This window comes from Lepidochelys kempii, chromosome 5 (genome assembly GCF_965140285.1).
Source record: "Lepidochelys kempii isolate rLepKem1 chromosome 5, rLepKem1.hap1, whole genome shotgun sequence".
NCBI classification, from domain to species: domain Eukaryota; kingdom Metazoa; phylum Chordata; order Testudines; family Cheloniidae; genus Lepidochelys; species Lepidochelys kempii.
The window spans coordinates 110,914,358-110,936,605 of NC_136384.1; the positions used below are offsets into that span (position 1 = coordinate 110,914,358).

Sequence of the window (22,248 nt, forward strand, 5' to 3'; positions counted from 1 at the left end):
TCGGATCAGAATGTATTCCTTCTTTGTTTGCCCACTTGTCTGGAGGATTCTTGAATCATACTGTATATAAAGATACCCCTTTGATTCTCCTCAGCTAAACTAAACAGTGGTAACAGATTCCTTTTGGTTTTGTTTGGAGAAAATCCATTTCTAGACCACCCGGTTAGCTGCCTTTGGAATTTAGACCACATGTAAACCTTCAGGAATTTTCCTAGATCTTTTTGCTTTTTTCTTTCCAATTCTTGAGGGGCAAACTGTCCAAATCTTAATGGACAATTTTTCTGTCATGTTGTATTTGAACTAGTGAGAGTTGAGTTAATGTGAAGTGTCTGTTGCAAAGTGATTCTTGAGTGGAAATAGTCATTCCTGGCATCTCCACAATCACAATTTACATTGTAGGAGTGGATGAAATCTGGGTAATTGTTCTCACCTATAGAATGCTATGAAGAGACCTGAAACAGGAGATTATGTTATGTCTCTTCAACTATTGTGGTATTCAGCTGTATGTATCTCTTTGCTACATTCCTCATGGATCTGTACCAGAGCAGGTCAGTCTTTGAGGAACATTGCCAGCATTTTCTGTTCTAGAAAATTAGCCTTTTCCCACACTCTTTTCTTATACAAGGTTATTCACAGGGAGAAGAAATAAAATGCAAAACCAACCACGCAGGCAAAGGCAGTTGGTAATTTACTTAATTTTGTGTGTGTTAGCAATTCTTTATTGAACCCTTTCCAGCTTGGGTTCCTATTTCCACCTTGCTCTGGTTCCTGAGTGATGTTCCCTCTACCTTTTTCCTTGTGGTGTGTGAAATGAGCAGATGTGAGAATTCAGAAAGGAAAAGAGGATACAAAGCAAGTCAAGGTAGAGAACTCCTCGAAGTCTTCTAGGGACTTCGGCATTTAGATATAGTTTACCAGGGAAGCACTTTAGTGCTACTGGGATGGGTGCTATAGAGAACCCTCAGTTAAGACGAGAGGCGTACAGTTTTCTGCTCTGGGGCTACAGTGCTGCAGTGCCAGTCTAGACACCCTGGTTGATTACAGTGCTGCGATTGGTCTCTGGGAGGTGTCCCACAATTCATGATCTTGCCTCTCTGGTCATCAGTTTGAACTTTACTGCCCTCTCCTCGGGTAACTAACCGTCATCCCCACCCCGTAAATTCCTTTGGAATTTTGAAAGTCCCCTTCCTGTTTGCTCAGTGATGCGTGCAGTGGTCTCCACGTATCTTTCCAGGTGACCATGCCTGCTCCACGCACCAGATGATCCCCCACTTGGAGCAATGTCGAGCTGCTGGACCTCATCAGCATTTGAGGAGAGGAGGCTGTCTAATTCCAGCTGCACTCCAGCCATAGGAATTATGATACCTATGGACAGATTTCACGATGCATGACAGAAAGGGGCCATGACTGGGACATGCTGCAGTGCAGAAGGAGTTGTGGAACGCTTACCACAAGGCCTGAGAGGCAAACTGCTGCTCTGGTACTGTGCCCACAAGCTGCCGATTCTACAAAGAGCTGGATACGATATTCAGTGGTGACCCCACCTCCACTGTGAAGTCCACTGTGGATGCTTCAGTAGCTCACGTGCCAGTAGAGAGCGGACCGAGCCAGGAAGAGGAAATCTTGGACAAGGATGTGGCGGGGGGGGGGGGGGGAACCAGAGGCAGAGGATGACTTGGAAGTCAAAGATGCATGTAGCCAGGAGCTCTTCTCAACCCCGGAGGAGGCTAGCCAGTCACAGCTGTTGGAGCTTCGCGAAGTGCAAACACGGGAGGAGGCCCCTGGTAAGTGGTTTTGATTTTGGGAATCAAACCACCCCCCTCAGTGCTAATGTGTTTTTTTTGTTTGTCACTCTCCGTGGGTTGTTGTTTTTTAATAAAAGAATTGTGTTGGTTTGAAAACCATCTTTATTCTATTAATTGAAAGCAAACAGAGCCCTGAAGAGCAACATACGATTATCTTAAACCTTTATATTGAATCATCTGCACCAATCACAATCACCTCTTAGCATTATAAGCACTGCAATCCCAAGCATAGCAACAAATATTAGTGGCTTTCAGCTTCAAATTGCTGGCTCAAGGCATCCCTTATCCTTATGGCCCCGTGCTGTGCCCCTCTAATAGCCCTAGTCTCTGACTGTTCAAATTCAGCCTCCAGGCACTGAGCCTCAGCAGTCTAGCCCTGAGTGAAGCTTTCACCTTTTCCTTCACAAATATTATGGAGTATATGGCACGCGGCTATAAGCATAGGAATATTGTCATCGGCCATGTTCAGCGTCCCGTAGAGGCCGCGCCAGTGGGCTTTTAAACGGCCAAAAGTACACTTAAGTCATTCTGCACTTGCTCAGCCTGTTGTTAAACTGCTCTTTGCTGCTTTCAAGGTGCCCTGTGTATGGCTTCATAAGCCATCGCATTAAAGGGTAAGTGGGGTTTCCCAGGATCACAGTGGGCATTTCAACTTCACCTATGGTGATCTTCTGGTCCGGGAAGAAAGTCCCTCTTTGCAGCTTCCTGAACAGGCCAGTGTTCCGAAAGAACACTTTCCAGACCAGCCTGGGTTAATGTCTGTGAAATGCCCATGATGATCCACAAGTGCCTGGAAAACTATAGAGAAATGCCCTTTCCAATTAATGTACTCGGTGGCTCGGTGATCTGGTGCCAGAACTGGACTAAGTATGCCATCTATCGCCCCTCCACAGTTAGGGAAGCCCATTTGTGCAGGGCCATCCACAATGTCACGCACATTGCCCAGAGTCACAGTCTTTGAGAGCAGGATGCGATTAATGGCCCTGCACACTTCCGTCAGCACGAGTGCAACGGTTGACTTTCGCACTCCAAACTGGTTAGCGACCAATCGGTAGCAATCTGGAGTAGCCAGCTTCCACAGTACAATCACCACACGGTTCTCCAGTGGCAGGGCAGCTCTCATTCTCATGTCCTTGCGCTGCAGGACTAGGGTGAGCTCGTCACACAGTCCCATGAATGTGGCTTTCCTCATCCGAAAGTTCTGCAGCCACTGCTTGTCATCCCAGACGTGCATGACAGTGTGATCCCACCACTCAGTGCTTGTTTCCTAAATCCAAAAGCGGCGTTCCACTGTGGTCAGCACCTCCGTGAATGCCAGAAGCAATCTTGTTTCGTAGCTAGTACACCTGGTGAGATCATTGTTGCACTCCTCTTTCCTTTGTAGTTTAAGGAATAACTCCACTGCTACTCGTGACACGTTGGTCAGAGCGAGCATCATACCGGTCAACAGTTCGGGATCCATTTCTGCAGACCAAAGAGGCAGAGCACGCAGTACACAAATCATTGAAAGATGGTGCCAAATGCGGAGGGAAGCACAGGGATTGCTGGGATGCCAAGCAATGCATCATGGGGCATTGGAGCAACACCCAGGATGCCGTGCGACCCCCTCTGGCTTCCCACAACTCTTAGATGCAGAAGAGAAAGAGGTGCTCTGTGGGATAGCTGCCCAGAGTTCACCGCTCCAAATACTGCCGCAAGTGTGAACATGCTATTGCGCAGGCAGCTGACAGTGTGAACATACAACAGTGGTTTCCCTTCAGCGCTCTCTGAGCGGCTCTGTAAATGCTGGCACTGTAACTCATTCAGTGTAGACAGACCCTTAGTGATTGGTATTATATGGTTGCACCTCAGCTGGGTGGTTGATTTCAGAGACTTGCACCTGGTCAGTTTCTGTTGTTGGAGAGGAATTGCTGTCATAGAGTGGGGTCTGGTGTAATTTTATTTACGTGCTGTACATGTTCTTATCTACTCTGTATATGTGAGGTCTTACTCTTTAGCCAGATATGAATTGCCAGGTTGTTTGCGTCCAGGTCATTCACCTAGATAAACTGGCAGGAACAGCTGTCTGTCTTTTAGTTGCTAGGCCTCCAGATCTCCATCCATCCTCCCAACTGTCACAGAACCTTCTCCTGGCTAAGGTATCGCTCTCCAGTCAGGAAGCAGAAAAACAGCATCAGATTTGCTGCCAGAAGATTCATCTCACTTTCTGCTGCTGACCTGTTAGAGCAGGGGTCTCAAACTTCATTGCACCGCGACCCCCTTCTGATAACAAAAATTACTACACAACCCCAGGAGAGGGGACTGAAGCCTGAGTCTACCCGAGCCCCATTGCCCTGGGTGGGGGCGGGGGCCAAAGCCAAAGTCCAACCCCCACCATCTTAGATGGGTAGGGGGCAAAGCTCAAGAGCTTCAGCCCCCAGCAGGGGGCCTGTAACCTGAGCCCCGCTGCCCAGGACTGAAGCCCTCGGGTTTCAGCCTAATCCCCTCATGGTGGAGCTCAAGCTTCAGACATGGGCCCCAGCAAGTCTAGGCAGGCCCTGGCAACCCCATTAAAATGGGTTCACGACCCACTTGGGGTTTGAGAGCTGCTGTGTTAGAGTAACAAAAATAGTCGGTAACTAAGTGGAACATATGTTACACACTTGAACACTGGATGCACTTAGAGTTCTACCGGTTTGAACAATTCTCCTGTTTTCTCAGAGATTGCTGACCTTTAAAACATGGAACACAGAATCAATAAAATCATTCAAAATCTTGGAAATTTTCAAGGGTGCTCAGAGTGTAAAATTTATGTACATGAATGTGTAACAGGCAGCAATCTGACAGAGAGAGGACTTGCAGGAGCCCCTTACGTTCTCTAAGGAATGAACGAAAGACAGGTGATCTCCACGATTCTAGTGGAGTCACCCTCTCTGTAGATACTAGGATATCATCGCTGCTAGAGATGATTTGTCCCTGTGACTCATAATAATATTTCTGAAGAACGAATGTTTTTTCTTTAGAATATATAAGATTGCATCTGGTGCCTAGTAGCCTCTCAAAATACAAAAGGGAGAAGAGCCCTGAAGCCCACAACAAGGTCTCTTCACCTTTCTCTCTCTTTTCAAATGAACATGGTGTTGTACTGTCAATGTACTTTTCGGGAACAAAATATAAACATTTCCAGCAAAGGATACTTAATTATTTTTTTTCCAAATGCTGTTGCCTTTCTCCCTGGTATGAGAAACCCTTTTATTTAAATGGGAAAGCCCATGAACTAATCCTTCAGTCCATTCCCCATCTCTTTGTGAACACATACATGGAAAGCAAGACTGAAATGCTAAGTGCATTCTGTTCCTAAAATCCAATAGTACTTTGGTAGCATAAATATTTAAAATATTCTCCTAATATTGCTCACAAAAATACATCTACAAATTAACTTTACTGGATAATGCACTAGCAAAAAGAAGAAGGCTTATACACTGTAGAAAGTGTCTGGGACTGAAAGTCATGCTCAGTCTTTAATTAGATGAATATGCTGAAATTGACACAGCCTACCTGGAATGCAGTTCAAAAAAAACTTTGACAATGAGTAGAGTCCATATTCTCAAAGCGCTACAACTATTGGATTTGGATTAGGGCCATCGATTAATCACAGTTAACTCATGCAATTAACTCAAAAAATTAATCGTGATAAAAAAATTAATCATAATTAATTACACTGTTAAACAATAGAATACCAATTGAAATGTATTACATATTTTGGATGTTTTTCTACATTTTCAAGTATATCGATTTCAATTACAACACATAATACAAAGTGTACAGTGCTCAATTTATATTATTTTGTATTACAAATATTTGCATTATAAAAATGATAAACAAAAGAAATAGTATTTTTCAATTCTACTCATACAAGTACTGTACTGCAATCTTTTTATCATGAAAGTGCAACTTACAAATGTAGGGGTTTTTTGTTACATAACTGCACTCAAAAACAAAACAAAGTAAAACTTTAGAGCCTACAAGTCCACTCAGTCGTACTTCTTGTTCAACCAATTGCTAAGAGAAACAAGTTTGTTTACATTTGTGGGAGATAATGCTGCCCACTTCTTAATTACAATTTCACCAGAAAGTGAGAACAGGCATTCGCATGGCACTGTTGTAGCTGGCGTCACAACATATTTACATGCCCGATGCGCTAAAGATTCACATGTCCAGTCATGCTTCCGCCACCATTCCAGAGGACGTGCTTCCATACTGATGGTGCTCATTAAAAAAAAATGATGTGTTGTTTAAATTTGTGTCTGAACTCCTTGAGGGGAGAATTGTGTGTCTTCTCTTTTTTATCTGCATTCAGCCATATATTTCATGTTGTAGCAGTCTCAGACAATGACCCAGCACATGTTGTTTGTTTTAAGAACACTTTCACTGCAAATTTGACAAAATGCAAAGAAGGTACCAATGTGAGATTTATAAAGATAGCTACAGCACTTGACCCAAGGTTTAAGAATCTGAAGTGCCTTCCAAAATCTGAGTGGGACAAGGTGTGGAGCTTGATTTCAGAAGTCTTAAAAGAGCAACACTCTGATGCGGGAACTACAGAACCCAAACCACCAAAAAAGAAAATCTACCTTCTGCTGGTGGCATGATGAAAATGAACATGCTTCGGTCCGCACTGCTTTGGATCGTTATCGAGCAGAACCCATCATCAGCATGGACACATGTTCCCTGGAATGGTGGTTGAAGTATGAAGGGACATATGAATCTGTAACACATCTGGCATATAAATATCCTGCAACTCTGGCTACAACAGTGCCATGCAAACATCTGTTCTCGTTTTCAGGTGACATTGTAAACAAGAAGAGGGCAGCGTTATCTTCTGCAAAGGTAAACAAACTTGTTTGAGCGATTGGCTAAATTAGAAGTAGGACTGATTGGACTTGTACGCTCTAAAGTTTTATATTGTTTTATTTTTGAATGCAGGGTTTTTTTGTACACAACTGTACATTTGTAAGTTCAACTTTCATGATAAAGAGATTGCACTACAGTATTTGTAGTAGGTGAATTGAAAAATACTATTTCCTTTGTTTTTTACAGTGCAAATACTTGTAATCAAAAATATAAAGTGAGCACTGTGCACTTTGTATTCTGTGTTATAATTGAAATCAATATATTTGAAAATGTAGAAAACATCCACCAATATTTAAATAAATAGTATTCTATTATTGTTTAATAGATTATTTTTTTAATAGCTTAATAGGTAAAACATCATTCCATTTGGTTCAACTTTAAATTATCAGTTTAAAATCTATTTTATAACAAACTATCAGTATCTTCACATCTGTGAATCTCTGTTGACAGGAATGAGACAGAAACAGTATCTTTTTTGGCTTGCAGATTTAAAGATATAAGAATTTGGGTTTTCCACATTCTTTTCCCCTTTTTTTCCTAGTTTCAAGTTTCCATCTTTCCCTTTCTCCAGACTTGTCAGTTCCCCCTCTTTATCATTTTTCTTTCACTTCTTTGAAAAGATTGTTGTTAGCAAATACATTATTCAATATAACGTTAAACTTTCTCCAAATTCTAGAATCATTGCCCTGGATTTATAATAGAAAGTATTCTGCATGATAAAGTAAGAATTTTCACCAGGAAAAACAAATATTAAAAGCTCACTTGTTAAGGAACATTTATTCTTTAAGAAAATTTAAAATATTTTCAACCTGTGATATACAAACTGACTTAGCTTTGGTGATGGTCATTCTCCCTTGATATCACTTAACCATTAGACAAGCCAGCCGCAAAATGATTCTTGGAGTGCATAACTGTAATTAAACAGTATGTAATGCTTTTAATATTCAAATGCTTCTCCTGTCCATGGAACTACAGAAGAATCTTCAAAGATATCTTGGAATGGGGGCAATTGGACATGTAAGAAAACACAGTAGGCCTGATTCTTGGAGAAAATGGAAATGGGGATGTCCCTTGTTTTTGTGTCACCCATTCTAGTGCTGGTTGAAGTTCCAAGTGATCAGCCCTAACATTATACCACTGGTGAAGGAATTCATGTCACTGGGGGATTGGGTGAAGCTCTGCTATTTTTGGAACCCTTTGGGCAGCAGTGAAACTGGCAAGTTTCATTTTTGTCAACTTTGGGAAAGTTGTGAGCAACAGCAGAGGCAGGTGGGCAGTGACACTATTTACTGGAGTAGGGTACTCAAGAATACAGGCTGGGAAAATTAAGAGTGATAGAAGCACCCCGGTTGCAGCAGCAAGAAAGCTCAGTGCAGTAGTGTAAATACTGTTGCTCATCACAAGAGCCAGGAGGTTGGTGAGGTGTAAAGTAGCAGAGAACTCTCATGCTGCTAGCAGCCAGGAAGCACACGAACACACACAAAGTTGGGTGAGGGAGACTTCAAATTGGGAGAAGAAAGGAATGACCAAAGATATTTGGGAGGAGGTGGAGAACACGATGCAGGGAAAGAGAGAGAGAGATAAGTCTACATAAAGCAAAGGATGATAGAAAGAAAAGAGGAAGCAGACACTGAAGACAGCTCAGAAAAAGATACACCATGTTCTATTATGGGGGACCGGGTGGGAGGGGGAGAGAAGCAGAAGTGGAGTAAAGACCAGAAAGGAAGGAAGATATAACAAACACAAAGGGGTGAAGTAAAAGGAGTGGTTGAATAGTATTCAACAAATGTATTATTTGATTAATTTTAATGGTATTCATCAAATAATTTTAATTGGTATTTTTCTCTGGTATCCATGCAGCTCTTTGGCTGGTCAAATACTAATAATCAGGGAAGAAATTACTAAAGTAATGCTGATGAAATTCTTAGATTAATACAGATGGAATTAATCAAATGTGGGAGATGAATACATTCATTATTTGATTCAGCACTAGTAGTAAGTTACTTAATATGTGATGTGTTATTTTTTAAATTGCAAATTTGTTACAATTAAATACAGTATGAAATAAACAGCATGCAAGTGATTTATTTCTTTAGTGGTTAATTATCCCTAGTTCAGAGTAAGGAACTGTCAAGGTTCCTCCCCCACTCTGAACTCTAGGGTACAGATGTGGGGATTTGCATGAAAACCTCCTAAGCTTACTTTTACCAGCTTAGGTTAAAACTTCCCCAAGGTACAAATTAATTTTATCCTTTGTCCTTGGAATATCCACTGCCACCACCAAACTCTAACTGGGTTTACTGGGAAACGTAGTTTGGACACATCTTTCCCCCCAAAATCCTCCCAACCCTTGCACCCCACTTTCTGGGAAAGGTTTGGTAAAAATCCTCACCAATTTGCATAGGTGACCACAGACCCAAACCCTTGATGTGAGAACAATGAAAAAGCATTCAGTTTTCTTACAAGAAGACTTTTAATAGAAATAGAAGTAAAGGAATCACCTCTGTAAAATCAGGATGGTAGATACCTTACAGGGTAATTAGATTCAAAACATAGAGAACCCCTCTAGGCAAAACCTTAAGTTACAAAAAAGATACACAGACAGAAATAGTTATTCTATTCAGCACAGTTCTTTTCTCAGCCATTTAAAGAAATCATAATCTAACATGTACCTAGCTAGATTACTTACTAAAAGTTCTAAGACTCCATTCCTGGTCTATCCCCGACAAAGATAGACTATAGACAGACACACAGACCCTTTGTTTCTCTCCCTCCTCCCAGCTTTTGAAAGTATCTTGTCTCCTCATTGGTCATTTTGGTCAGGTGCCAGCGAGGTTACCTTTAGCTTCTTAACCCTTTACAGGTGAGAGGAGCTTTCCCCTGGCCAGGAGGGATTTCAAAGGGGTTTACCCTTCCCTTTATATTTATGACACCCTTTACAGGTGAGAGGATTTTTCCTCTGGCCAGGAGGGATTTTAAAGGGGTTTACCCTTCCCTGTATATTTATGACAGGAGCAGAACATTGTTGCATTGCTCTAGGAGAAGTCTGAACAGGAGGTTGTGACTCCATGAGCCTCCCTGAGTCACAATCTCCATCCTGGTTCCACAGCTGCTCCACGGAGGAGTAATCTGTGCTGGGTATACAGCAGGTGAAGCACATGTTTTTTAGCATGCAGGCACATCTACACTTACCAGGGTGTTGGGCAGTCTCTGCTTCTCCTGCCCACCTGTGTGAGGTGATGGTCGGGGGGGAGTGTAATGGCTTTAAAGAACCCACTTCTGCTCCTGTACTGCTCCCCAAGGTGCCACAATTTGGTCCTGTAATTGCCAGGGATTTGGCTTTCAGTTGTGTGGTGACAGCTATTTTTCACATTGTTTGGTAGGCTTAGTTTTCAGGCTAGTAGGTTTTGCGTAAATTTCAAGACCCTAAGTATGGTACCATTACCAGTTTTATGTTTATGTTTAGGTTTGAATGCTCAGCATAAATGTTCTCTGTTCCTTTCATGTCTGTGACATGAGCTGTGATTCAGTATTAAATGTTTAATTTAATACAAGGCACATTGTCAGGTTAAAAATCATGTTTTAAAAATATTCCTTACCCATGCTACCAATTAGGACAATTAAAACAATCTAATTTATTTTTCACCTTTTGGTGCTCATTGCTTACCTTATACATTTATTACAGCGTCAACAATGAAAAGAAACAAGCCAGCTTTACTTTTGTTTCCAGTCGTTTTCATTGTCTGGCTCTTAAGCACTACCACAGTATTGTCAACTCTGCAGGAAAAGGTTTCAATCCAAGCAAAATTTCACCTTCATTAAAAAACAGACAAAACCAGTGAAAATATTTCTTTTAACATTCGGTTTTATAATTTTTTATATATGCAATGTGAACTTTTAAAAGATGGTTACTATAATAAATTAGGTTTTTGAATAAAAATGAGAAGTAATAGCCTTCAGTTATGATCTGGAAGGCTGTAAAATAAATATTTTAAGAGACTAAAAAGTGCAAAATTTAGCAGGGAACCATGGGTTTCTTCTAACAGCTGTAAGGTTTTATTATGTACAGTACACTAATTATTTTCTTTGCACAATAGTGTCTTAATTGCTTTGAGCTGCAAATTCCATTAGACTTACTACTTTCACAATATAACTGATTTGTATCATACTATTTTTTATTTCTCTCAATTAATTGTTGTTTCTCATTATTTTCATGAATTGTGGAAAAGAGACAATTTCACTTTTTGGCTAGAATTCAGATATCCTAAAAATGAAAGTGCAAAAGTGGTCCATTTTATTCTTAATCCCTAACCAAAAATATCAACTCTGCAAACCATTTCATCTTCCGAGACTAGACCAAATAATTTCTGTTTGATTCTGTATTTCATGGGCTCTTGTGTCCAGTAGCAATAACATATTCAGTTCTGCATTCCTTGCCCTCCCTTACTTTAATATGTTATACAGTGCTACAATTTGTAGTATGATTTAAATAGTGATACAGTAACAAGAATGAGGTAAAACCACATATGATTGAAAATTACATGAAAAAATTTAAGCCTTTAACAATGAAAGCAAATGCATATTCTATTACAGACTTTGCCTGTCTTTTTAATGAATTTTCATTTTTGTTAAACAGAGAGCATCAGGACAACAACAGGAGATTAACAACTTGGTACAGAGAAAAATTGCTGTAGATGAGGAAAATGGTCTCTTGAAGAATGAATTCAGTAATTTGCAGCAGAAATTTAAAGATAAAAGTCAAGAACTTAAGGTATATTGACTTGTACATAGTTGTATAGGACCATAGCTTTGAAGTACTTCTTTAAGCAGTGTCAGTCTTTGTGGCACAGAAAGTGACAAGCTTGGAGGAAAAATTGCCTTAGGCCTTGCTAGACCTTACAGTTTTCTCACACACCAACTCTGAGAAAGATGCTTTAAAGCTACAAATCCAAGCTTTATAACTTTCAGATAAATAGTTAATGATGGAAATGGAGCAAAGAAAGTAGGAGTGTGAAGATGTGGCTTCTTGTAATTAGATTCTGATGGGACTGGCATTATTAATTGATAAAGCCGAGGTCTGGGAGGATATGTCTGTGTGGGTCTCAAAAATAGCTGGGGACAGCATCAAAGGCAGCTTGATCAATTAATGGGCTCTTTGCAAATGTGTACTCATCAAAGCTGTCATCCAGCTAAAAAATATGACCCTTCCACCTGCATGAAGGAGGCCAATAAAAGTACACAGGTGACCTTGGCCATCAAATATAGAAGAAGCTGCTGTGAGGGTAAAACTGCACAGTTTATATTTGCTGATTAGTTCTCACTTTTTTTTGTTTATCGGCCCTTGTGGTACTGTTCTACAGGACACTAAGGAGTGTGCACAGAAGAAAGAAGAGCAAAACAGACTGGTTATAAAAAATCTGGAGGAGGAAAATGAGGGATTAAATACACGCTGCGCTGACCTGCTAAATGACCTGGAGAAACTGAGGAAGCAGGAGGCACAATGGAGAATAGAAAAATCTGGTGTTGATGCCAAAATAAAGGTATGAGATGGAATGGACTACTGGATATTATTTCAGAACTAACTTCTCCCAGGCACTTGCACTACATGTTATTTTCTTTAAATAACAAGTTATATATTCAAATCTACCAGTGGGGACTGACATTCATTTACATTCCTTCACTTAAGACCCACAGCTTTTTAAAAATTGATGTTGCCAAGCAGGAAACTGACTTCAAATAATCATCCTAAAATGTAATCATTAAAAGATAAGATATTGGAGTGTGAGATAAAAGGTAATTCTTTAAAAACAGCTTTTAAAATCTTCTCATTTAAGATTTTTTTTCCTCAATTGCAATTTAATATAATTTGATTGTAGTGGACTTGATATTTGCTATTTTGTAAGATGGTTTTACGAACTTTTCAACTATAGTTTTGAATACATTGCATCTTAGCCTCCAGAGGGCTCCACTCTTCGTGAAAGGTTTTTTCACTGCATATCATATTCAAAAAGTTATATTCATTGTTTGATAAATGTGTTGTTGCTTTTTCGTTTCATTTGGATGCTTCCTACAGAATGTCACACTGTGCTGAAATGTGTAATACTTCCAGTTTTTAATTCCTTACCAGTCTTTCTCATGAAAACTGGCATGTCTTTTTAAAATATTTCTAAGTAATAAGTCACAAACGCTAGTATCAAACCGTTTGTTAGTGTTTGTATGTGTATTTATATAAAGTTTATGTATTTTTGTATTATTCAGTCTAAGGTGCATTGAATACATATATTCTTTTTTTATATAAAATGCATCATCTCCTGATATACTGTATGTCATAAACAGCACAACTTTGGCTTGTACAGAAATGTTTAATATTTTTCATGACAATTTAGTGGTAGTGCAGCGTACAATGATGTAGGGCCCTTTGATCCCAGGGAGAGAGAAACATGGAATGCTGCAGAGGCAGTCCACTGAACCCTGTGCTCTTTACTGACGCCCATGGCTGTTTTAGACATGGTACTAAAAAGCTTTAAGAGCATTTCATCCCTCATAAAACAGAAGATTAGTTACTTAAATCCAAGGCCCATGGTTGTCTGGAAGGTTTGTATCCATTCCCAGGACTCTATGAAGGGCTTGGAGTTCCTCAAAGGGGAAACTTCACTAATAACAGTATATATTAAAATGATTTAATTAATTTTCAGGCTGTCAGTTATGTTGTTGCAGCATCTCTAGTAAATTGTTGCAAATAATTTAACTCCCCATAATTTCCCATTACACCAATGAAAAGAGTAAAATCAAAATTCTTTGGGTTGATTTTATGGCAGCTAAAGTATACCATAAAGAGAAGGAGGTTTTGTTATAATGGTGTGAGCACAGGAGTAGGGGTAATCAACTCCAGCTTGAGCACTGACTCTCTCTGTAAAGTTGGTCAAGTCACTTGACCGCTCTACTTCAATTTGCCTCATCTGTAAGGTGGGTATAATAATTCTTATCTCACAAGACTATTGTGAAGATTATTAATTGATCTTTCTAAAGGGCTTTTAAGAGGAAAAATGTTGTATATGCACCAAGTAAAGATGATGTGTTTTACTTCAGAAAAAACAGATACATTTAAACTTTATTATGTACACATGGATTTAAGAAACTTTGTTTTGCTAAAACAGTTACCTTATTCATGATTATATTACTTATGCATAAATTAGCTATAAATATTTGCTTGACGTTTTAATGGATTCCAGTTTGAATTAATTTCTTCCTCTGTTCTGTTCATTCTCCCATTTCCATTACCAGACATTTTCAAGAATATGTATTGGATGCCAGATTTGTTTTTAACAGGACCCTATTAAACAGGATGAGAAATAATACCCTTACCCCAAAGGACAAATATGAGATTATCAACTTGTACTGTCTTGGTCTGAAAATGATCAGTTCTCCCAGTGTAACATGTTTCTTAAATGCTTTTAATAACAGTGTTTTTAAAATGGCAAAATAAGTAACAGGATTTTTTATTGTCAGTGTGTTGATTTTAAGTGATTGTAAAAATGGCAAAGTAGGGGTCCATATTCATTGTCTCTGAATGATTTCCATATAAAATTGGCTGTGTTTAGAAGTGAAATGTTATTTTTCTTAAACGCCGGCTAAGCTACTGAATCTGGTATCTGGGAGTCAAGCTGGGATCTCTTTGGCTTGTGCATTAGCACTGGTAAAAAAGATCATTGTTGTTAATTTTGTTAACAAAGGATCCAGAAACAGTCCACCTCACTCTCCATAGTCCTCCTGAATCCAATTGTACAGCACCCAGAGGGAGAATAAGATTAAAACTAATAAACGTAAAACATCCTAAAACTTTACTTTTAAAATCTCTTCTGTAGATATTAAATATTTTAGTTCTAAATGTCCTAGGCCCTTTGAAGGTTAGAAGTGACTACTATTTCTCCCCTTTCAATGGGATAAAGCACCGGTTTCTAGCCCCGGAGGGCTTGAGATATCAGGCTTCAAGCAGTGACATTTGTATGTATACAAAAGCTGTCAGTGTTGTCCAGCTATACCAAAAGAAGGACAGGAGACACTTGATATGGTTTTAATCAAGCTGCAATTGTGTTATTAGATGTCTGGGTCTACCCGGCAGATAAAAGTGTATAGTGCAGATAACCCCACGTTCATTCAATAACCACCTTGAGGGGCTTCCACCAGTTCCCTTCTTTTTCCATCGAGGTCCCGCAGCCAACCCATTGCTGGTACCTTACCATCCCCACATCCATCCCAAACAAGGATTAAGGTGGGCTATACGAAAGGGGGTTGGCTCTCTGCCGTACCAGTCATAGGAGCCCCGAACTCCCACAGTCCGCTCCTGTAACCATCACCTCCTGTTTAAGTTCTTTATCAACCGTTTTTTCCGCATACTATACCTTACCTATTGAATACCTGCACTGGACATCCGCTCCACTCTTACATAATAAGTTGCAACATATAGTCTAATTCCCTTTACTCCTCACCAAAATGGGGCCCTGCTTCCCCTGAACCTGCTGTGGGGAAGGCAAATAAAAAAAAACAACCCACTTCACCTACACCAATCTGGTGGTGAGGGGGAAAATTTCTTCCCAACCTGCCTAAAAAGGAGCGGCTGCCCACAGCAGGTCCTAACAGAACCTGGTATTTTGCCACCTCAAGGGGAGGGAGGGTGGGTGCTGCTTCGCCTGCACTAGTGAAAAGGGGCTTCTCCCCCCTGGGCTTTTCCCTTTTCAACTCCTCAGCCCTTCCAGTCTCAGAGGATAAGTCAGTGTTGTCATGCTGACCCACTCCCCCTTTTGCAGCGCCTTCTGAGCCTCTTTCCCCCCCAACCCGAAAAGTAATGTGGTGAAAAGTGAGTGATAAATACAAGGTGGATTGATTTAAATCAAAGCAATTTTAATCACTGATTTTAATCATGATTTAAGTCAGCAAGGTGAAAACTTTGATTTTAAATAATCGATTTTAATCTTGTTTTGTATTTGTACTTGAGTTATTTTCTAATTGTTTGGTAACCATTAAAATATGTTGATTTACAACTAAATATTGCCTTTACGCTAAATGGTGCTTTCTTTTTGCTAACCAGGAGGATATACTAACTATAAACATTTATTTAAGCTACTTGTATAGATTAACTTGCATTTATTCTGATTCTTAATTTCTAAATTTTTTTTAGAAAATGTTGCATGATGCATATCTTAGTTACTAGATGATTAATTTTTTATTGACGATTTGTGTCAAGCTGTATTTGGATGGAAATTCAAATTCAATTAAAATGTGCAAAACCAGCATTCAGTTTTTTTAATTATATATAAATATAAGGAATAAAAAGATTTTCAAAGCATGTTTTGCAACTCCCAACTGGTTTCTTAAATTTGAATGAACTAACCATTGAACTGAAGTAGTTGAATAAACTGAAGTGAACAAAATATTCTCTGCACCTGCAGAAGAGGCTACTGCTGTCAAAAGCTGGTTTGGCATTCAATGAAATCTGGTTCTAAGCGATTAGCCAATGACTTCCACTAGTTTAGTGGTTTGACTTTCTTTAAAATTTGGTATAACATATGTACTACTTAATGTTTTTTATTTAATTTTATATTTAATGTAAATAATTTTAATATATTATTATAAGTTTAGACTTTAACATAGGTTGTCAATTTCAAATTTGACTTTAAATCGGTTTATTCTTTAAAAGTACAAATCTGTATTTAATTTAAACAGAAAAACTGATATAAATAAAAAAATCTGATTTAATTTTTTTAAGTAATCAATTTACTCACCCCATTTTTTATCAATCACATTTATCATATGCCTTTCCAGTTTATCACATATGCCTTTATGAATCTTGTTTGTGTACAGCATAGACCTAATTCTCACTTGTGCTAAGGCCTTTTACACTCCTCTGGTAGCATAAAGTGGTGTTGAAGTGGGTAGGAACAGCATCCTGATGAGAATTCTCCTATGCAGGGGATTTCCCTGGCTTGAATAGAACTAGTGTAAAGACTCTATATAGACCCTGCTCTCAGCCTCCAGGTGGATCAGGAGCATGGCCCTGCAATATAGAAAACAGCTGTTTTCTGTTTCCCAGAGCCCATTGTGGGCCATTGGAAGCCAAGCAAAAGTTAATGTACCCCTGTGGACTGTCTAATTTACACTGGGGACGGGGCAGGTTCCTGCACAATCCCAGAATATGAGGAATGCAAAAGAGATTTAAAGCCACCTTTGTTCCCCTTCCCAAGTCCAAACATGGAATAAATGAGAATCTGACCCAATGCCTGGTTGTGCATAGTCTCTGATTTACCCCTTGAGAGTGTAGGGCTACCACTTTTCCTGCAGGCAGCTTGGCTTCAGTCCTATTGGGAACAATGAGAGGCACTGGACATCTTTAAGAACATTCTGTAGCTTCATGTCTCCATTGAGATAATGGGAAATGGTGGGTATTTTGACAGAAGCCAATTCTCCCTGAGTTTTTCTCAACTCTGTAGAACACAATGAGGAAAAAAGTATGAAAAAAAATTAAATGCCTTTAAAAATCAGTTTCCTTTAATCCAAGCCTGCAAACACTAAAATAGTTGATTTATAATGTTATGGTTTTTGCATAATGTCACTACAGGACACAGCTATGGTAGTTTGGGTGCTTTAGATGCACATTTCCATGCTTTACCATGTTTGGTTTTCATTTAAATTTCCTGGGTTTATAGTTCTTGGTTTTGGAATAATTAGAATCTTACAGTAATGATTTTACCTTGTTCATAAGTTCTTTTCTCCATTACTCCATCTTAACATAGTTTTTGTCTGGGGGGGCAGGGAGAGGAAGGGAAGGAGGGAGGGAGAGAGAAAGTGTGTGTGTAGGGAATAATTGTATGTTCTTTGTAGTTTTTAACTCTTACTGGCTCCCGTGCTTTTTAATATATTGCAAAATTAATTCTTTACAGAATTTGGAAACGGATTTAACAGAGGCAAGAAAACAAATGGAAGACTTGAACACTAAATGCAGTGACTTGTCATCACAGGCGGTTGTTAAACAGACTGAATTAGCACAAAAGGATTGTGATATGGCCAGAGTTAGGCAAGTATTTCACATCTCCATTTGCTAAATAAGCTAATCACTTGCAATATTTTTAATGACATTATTTTATGATTTGGAAGAAATATCTTGTTATCACAGCTACTTTTGCAAAACAATGTATTGTAATACCAGCCTATTTTGTAAGAGTCACACGTTATCTTGGAAATTTTTGGATAGCTAGCCTTGGAATCTACTATTTATGCAAACTATTTTTGTTCCTTTTGCCTTTTGTGACGTTCAGTTTTTTACAGAAGGGATGGACATTATTAAAAATTACACTTCTGTAATTAGCATTGGGTCAGAGAGTTGTCAATCTCCACTGCAAGTTGCAAAATACCAGTATGATTAGTAACATAAGCAATTAATTTGAGAGGCTAAATGCCCTAAACCTACAAAAGTTTCAAACCTAACTTTAACTTTTTAATTAGAATCAAGTCTGACAGGTCAACAGAAGTCTACGCAAGCCTTTGCTAAAGGTTTAAAATGCTGTGATTTAAGCTTTATCTGAAGTCTCACACATCTTTTTATTAGGCTGAATCTGGAGGATTAGTGCTGCATATTTGAGATGTGTAGAAGAAATGAAAGATAGGCCGAATTATATGAAATGACTAGGTTATTAAAATCATCAAAATGACAGCAGTGGCAGAAGACGTCCAACAGGTTTAAGCAGATTGATGAGAAGTAGTCCATTCTTTTTCTCTTATTTACATAGTTCCATAGGAGTACACAGTGCTGTCTGGTAGAAGGGCAGTGTTAGACAAATAGTATCCCTTGCCCAAAAGAGCTTACATTCCAGGAGCACTAGTTGGAATGGGGCAAATAAAACAGATCAATACGATATATAGATAGCAGTCATTGCAGTTGGAATGCTTATTCTTCATAGTTTTCAACCACTAATAATTTCACCATAGGGAATAAGTCTTTTGTCTTTAAAGAAGACAAACGAGATCTTTGTAATTTTTATGTAACTTAATTTGTCTTCCTGGGATTAGTGTAGGGCAGGGGTGGGCACACTACAGCCCATGGGTGGCATCCGGCCTGTTAGACTATTTAATCCAGCCCTTGAGCTCCCGTTGGGGAGCAGGGTTGGGGGCTGGGGTTGCCTTGCCCCGCTCCATGCATGCAGTGGCTCCAGATGGCTCCCGGAAGAAGGGGCAGCCAGGGGGCTCCACACACTGCGCCTGCCCCAAGAGCTGGCTCTGCAGCTCCCATTGGCCAGGAACTGCTGCCAATGGGAGCTGCGGGGGCGGTGCCTGCAGACTGCGCCCCATGGTAGCCGGACGGGGACATGCCACTGCTTCCGGGAGCTACTGGACATAAGTGCTGCCGGGACTCTTCAGCCCTGAGCCCCTCTCCCTAAACTCCGAGCCCCTCTCCCTAAACCCCAACCCCCTGTCCCAGCCCTGATCCCCCTCCTGCCCTTCAGACCGCTCGGTCCCAGCCCAAAGCACCTTTCTGCATCCCAAACCCCTCATCCCTGGCCCCAGCCCAGGGCCCACACCTCCAGTCAGAGCTCTGACCCCCTCCCACATTCCAACACCGTGCCCGAGCCCCCTCCCGCACTCTGAACTCATAATTTCTGGACCCAACCCAGAGCCCACACCCCCAGCTGGAGCCCTCACCCTCTCCTGTACCCTGAGCCTCAATTTTGAGAGCATTCATGGTCCGCCATACAATTTCCATACTGAGATATGGCCCTCAGGCCAAAAAGTTTGCCCACCCCGGTCTAGCATCGCTATTGAAAAAGATGTCCCTAGTTCTTTTCATGTTTAAAAGTCATAAATTCAGGATCTCAGTGGTTAACAAAAATACAAGAATGGTATGTAAACACGAAAGATTTTAATAGCCCGATCTATGGAAAGACAATCTGATGGAATTTGTAAACTTTATCAAAAGGCTGACAGACTTTAAAATATTCCTGAATATATTGTTGTACTAGAACTATGCTTCTCTGTGGCCCAAGATATCTATGGTGTGAGGGTATAGGGGTGGGAAAGGACACTTTCAAAGCAGGTAATCAAAGCTGACAAAGTTACTACACATTTTCTGCGGGAACAGCATGTTGCAAACTGAGTTGGCCATGCCAGAGGACCTTAAAATCTCTTGACATACATTTTACAATATCCACTACAAGTCAGAACTTGCTAAATATAGACACTTGCTCATTTTACAAGCTTTGCTAGGCCCACAGCTATAGTTGGAGCAGTGAGGTATCACAGGTAAACTCTTATGAAACTTTGAATTTTAAAAAAGTAACTTTGCCACCCATTGAACTTGAGTGAATGTTGAAAATATACATCAGTATTTTAAGAAAAAAGTATATAAAGAAATTCTAAGCTGTGTTTATATGTATTTTCAAGTATTTTGTTTGTTTGTATGGAAAGGCAGAAATAAGGTCTCCCGAACAGCCTTAACTATGATACTGTCATTCCAAATTTATGAAACAAAATTGCACCCACTACTTTCACAATATGAGTCATATTCCCCCACTTCCATATCTCTTTGTCTCTAGGGCTTTAAATAGACCCAACTGCATCCGATGAAGTGAGCTGTAGCTCACGAAAGCTTATGCTCAAATAAATTGGTTAGTCTCTAAGGTGCCACAAGTACTCCTTTTCTTTTTGCCAGTTGCCATAGGATCTAGGTGCTGAATCTTCACATTACCACATTCCATCAGAATATAGTCAGTTGACCACAATATTTACACAACTTTCCTTTATACATATGCTCCTCATCTTTTTTATTATTATTCTTAGTCATCTTTCTAGGTACATTATAAAATATGTTTTCCTTTTATGAGTAGTTTTCTGAAATATAATTTGCCAAGATTTGTTTGTAAAAGGGCATTATTTGTTCTGTTTGGGGGGCATATTTCATGTTCCATATAGAAATTCTTTAAGGATTTTTACTGCTGCATCTCATGATACTGGGGTGGGGGCAAAATTATCCCATTTTGGATAGTTAAGACTTCTGTTTCAAACTAAGGCAGTTTAAGCATTTTGGTTTTTGCTGTGCTTCATTATGAAGTGTTCAGTAAAAACTACTGAAATTAGAAAAGGACTGGTTGGATGTGAATGTTGCATGCCTTGAGAGGCATATGTATATACATCAATTCGCAATTAAGTCTCTTCCTTTTCTCTGACTTGTCATAGAAAAGAGCTACACACTTGTCCTTGGCATTTCTACTGTGGCACATGCACAAGTTCCAAATTTTTAGTATTACTTTAATGTTGCTTATTTTTATTCCTTATTTTTGTTTCTAAAGTAATAGCTCACATTCTCTCATTTTGTTTATATACTATCTTTTCTACTAGGTCTTTTTTTAGTATAGTATATGATCGTGATGTGGAAAAACTTCTCTATTTTTAAAAAAGAAAAGGAGTACTTGTGGCACCTTAGAGACTAACCAATTTATTTGAGCGTGAGCTTTCGTGAGCTACAGCTCACTTCATTTGATGCATCCGATGAAGTGAGCTGTAGCTCACAGAAGCTTATGCTCTAATAAATTGGTTAGTCTCTAAGGTGCCACAAGTACTCCTTTTCTTTTTGCAAATACAGACTAACACGGCTGTTACTCTGAAATCTATTTTTAAAGTTAATTAAAAGATCTACAGAGCATGGGAAAAAATAAAATGTGTGCCATAATCAGGTACAGGAAGCATATTCTCAGTCTGTTTGATAAAGAACTTTTAAATATATCAAACCTCCCAAACCACCAAAAAACTTTTCCATAGGGTATAGCCAATCCTTGCCTGTAGCATCTTTGCACAGCTGGCATAACATATAGGGATATATAATGGCAGGGCTGGAAAATGCAGTAGAAAACTGTAACCATTTATAGAGCGCTGCAGAGAAAAATAAAACCTAAGTAAGGAAAACAAATAGCTGTGTTCTAGTTTAAGCTAAAGCCCAACAATAGACATAAGAGGATGGAGTTTACTCTAGGAGAATATCTAATGACAGATTCTGACCAGGCATGACACAAGCTATACCTGCTGGCTTTCCACTCCAGGAAGCTGTTAGAGCAGAAGCATCCTCTTGTCTCTGTGCTGGCTTCCTTGACTGTTACTACTGTGGCCCAGAACCAGATGATGATCTTTCAACCTGAATAGAACAGTGTAGAATAAAGTACTCAGTGCCTATTTAGTCAGAAAATGTTTGTGGTAGCACAATTAAATACAATAACACAGAGTCCTCCAGTATCACTATGCATATAACTAAACACCATTAACAGGGAAGTCAAGATGGAATAATCTCTTTTTAAAAACTTCCCTGTGTTCTATGTCAGAAGAAAAAAAGAACTATTAATGGTTTAATAAAATAAAATAAAAATGTTCTAGTCGCTCAAGGCCTCAGTGCCTTATTCTTCTGAAACAATGTTCATTTTTTAATGTCAGCAAAAAATGGAAAATTCCTCTGTAGGCAGGAAAAAAAAATCCCCCCCCCCCTCCTCAAAATCAATTTCAGGATTTTATGGGC

General features: G+C 39.5%; 1 protein-coding gene across 4 annotated transcripts in view; it reads left to right on the plus strand.

The window, feature by feature from the left end:
• CNTLN (centlein) overlaps positions 1-22,248 on the plus strand; it is a 284,448-nt gene that overhangs the window by 68,677 nt on the left and 193,523 nt on the right. For 3 of the 4 annotated variants that reach the window (XM_073345462.1, XM_073345464.1, XM_073345466.1), the window contains exon 1: positions 17,684-17,769. Coding sequence is in view for 1 of the 4 variants with exons in the window: in XM_073345467.2 (XP_073201568.2) it covers positions 11,335-11,469; positions 12,059-12,238; positions 17,636-17,773 (453 nt within the window). In the remaining 3 variants the exon portion in view is untranslated. Of the gene's footprint in view, positions 1-11,334; positions 11,470-12,058; positions 12,239-17,635; positions 17,774-22,248 lie in introns of those variants that run through there. The other variant, XM_073345467.2, reaches the window with a different exon arrangement.